The 1,984-nt window shown below is 44.3% G+C and overlaps 1 protein-coding gene across 1 annotated transcript in view; it reads left to right on the top strand.

Annotated features, from left to right (window-relative positions):
* The window catches only part of LOC119586272 (nuclear pore complex protein DDB_G0274915-like), a gene marked incomplete in the record, with an annotated part of 20,387 nt that overhangs the window by 11,168 nt on the left and 7,235 nt on the right, over positions 1-1,984 (top strand). Inside the window, 1 exon segment of the mRNA XM_037934977.1 lies at positions 112-1,984. Within this exon segment, the coding sequence (XP_037790905.1) occupies positions 112-1,984 (1,873 nt within the window).

The following is a 1,984-nucleotide window of genomic DNA, read 5'->3' as shown; positions in this document are numbered from 1 at the left end:
CCATGGCATTCAGTTTGAACAGAATCCCACATTTAGCACTAGTAGGAGTATACCAGAAGAAGTCGGAAAAACTACAGTGTTGAATTATCATTATATTTTTCTCATTCACAGAAAATGAAGAGAGTCAATCATCAAAGTCTGGAAGTGTATCTCAGCCAACACCATCCACATCCTCTACACTAGCAGCAACATCTATAGACACTGTAGGAACTTCAACCACAGTAAGTTCTGTATTGAGGACTACTGCTCCAGACGAAGCATCAACAAGTGTGTCAAGTAGTACCACTACAACAGCTGAGACAGACAAGAATGAAGTGACCACAACTTTCACATTCTCTCTCAAACCACCATCTACCTCTGTAGTAAATAAAGAAACTGATACAGTAAAGACAACTGAATCAGCTGGGGATGAGGGTGGCAGTAATGTTTCAGTGACAGCAGTCTTGAAGCTTCCTCCCCCAGCCAGTAGTGATGTTACAAGCCTTAGCACACCAACTGTATCCACATCTTTTACTGCTGTTACTCAATCAGCCAACACACCCACTGCTGTAACATCTTCATCTGTAGTAGCCAAAAATCCTCTCTTAGCTGGTGCAACCTCAAGTGAGTCTGCATTTGCACCCCTGAAACCTGGTTCAGATTTGAGTCAGATAAGTGGCATAATGCCTCTGACAGCACCATCTAGCACAGCTAGTGAACAAACCAATCAAGGAATGTTTAGTTTAGGGAGTACCTTATCAAAGACAGCATCTCAGGTCAGTTCTGGTACAGCTGTGTCTTCAGCCTTCACTTTTGTTGTTCCTGGTTCTAACAAATCATCCTCGATTACTTCTGCAGTTAGTCCAGCAAGTGCAACAGATGGTAAAAATGTAGAAAACCAGCAGGAAAAACCTAAAGTTCCTGGTGCTTTTACTTTTGGCAGTCAAGCTGCTCCTGCAAATACAAGCACTAATAGTCAAGGAGTATTTGCTGCTGCTGATCCAAAAACATCACAGGGATCATCTGCAGTGCCTCCTGCAGTGCCTCCTGCAAGCTCATCTTCTCCATTTACCTTTAGTGCTGGAAGTGATGCAGTATCTGGTCAGAGCTCTACATTCACTTTTGGTCCCAAAACTACTCAGACTGAGGCTTCCACACCAAGTCTTGGGTTCTCTTTTGGATCCCAAGACTCCAAAGCACCAGCAACTTCAACTCTGACTTCAGGAGCTCAGACAACTTCCGTAGCTTCAGGTTTCAGTTTTGGAACATCATCTGGTCCTACTGTTGCTACAACTTCTGCCCCTGCTCCAGGAGGTTCATCTGTGTCTGCTACCTTTACTTTCAGTCAGGGATCTGCTGCCCAGACATCTGCACCTAACACAAGTTTCAATTTTGGATCAAGTATAGCACCACCAACAACAGTCACAACTACTGCAACAAGTTCTCCTTTCCAGTTTGGAGCTCCAGATCCTAAATCAACAACCACAGCAACAAGTATACCTTCATTTACCCCTAGTACACAGAGTACTTCATCTTCAAGCTCCTTATTTAGCTTTGGAGCATCAGCAAAGGCTACACCTGCAGCCACATCATCTAGTTCTCCATTCAGTTTTGGAACAATGAAGGCAAGCAATCCTCCCTCTTTTGGTGCCAGTGTTGATACAGCAAAACAAGCTACACCAAGTGGAGCATTTACTTTTGGTTCTACCCCAGCTGCTACTACCACAGCTACATCATCCCCTGGTTTCAACTTTGGATCATCTGCAGGAGCTACAGCTGCACCCACATCAACATCAACATCAGCAACCTTCAACTTTGGATCTCCAGCAGTGTCACAGGCTTCCTCTGCTTTTCAGTTTGGATCTACAGATAAGCCTGCTCAAGTTGCTACAACATCAAGCAGTCCATTTTCATTTGGTAGTACTGCCAGTAAGCCTCCTAGTTTCGGTGCACCAACAAGCCAAACACAGTCACCATTTAGCTTTGGTTCAAATGCTGCTACTGG

This window comes from Penaeus monodon, chromosome 21 (genome assembly GCF_015228065.2).
Source record: "Penaeus monodon isolate SGIC_2016 chromosome 21, NSTDA_Pmon_1, whole genome shotgun sequence".
Classification (NCBI taxonomy): Eukaryota; Metazoa; Arthropoda; class Malacostraca; order Decapoda; family Penaeidae; genus Penaeus; species Penaeus monodon.
This window is presented reverse-complemented; position numbering and strand designations above follow the sequence as displayed.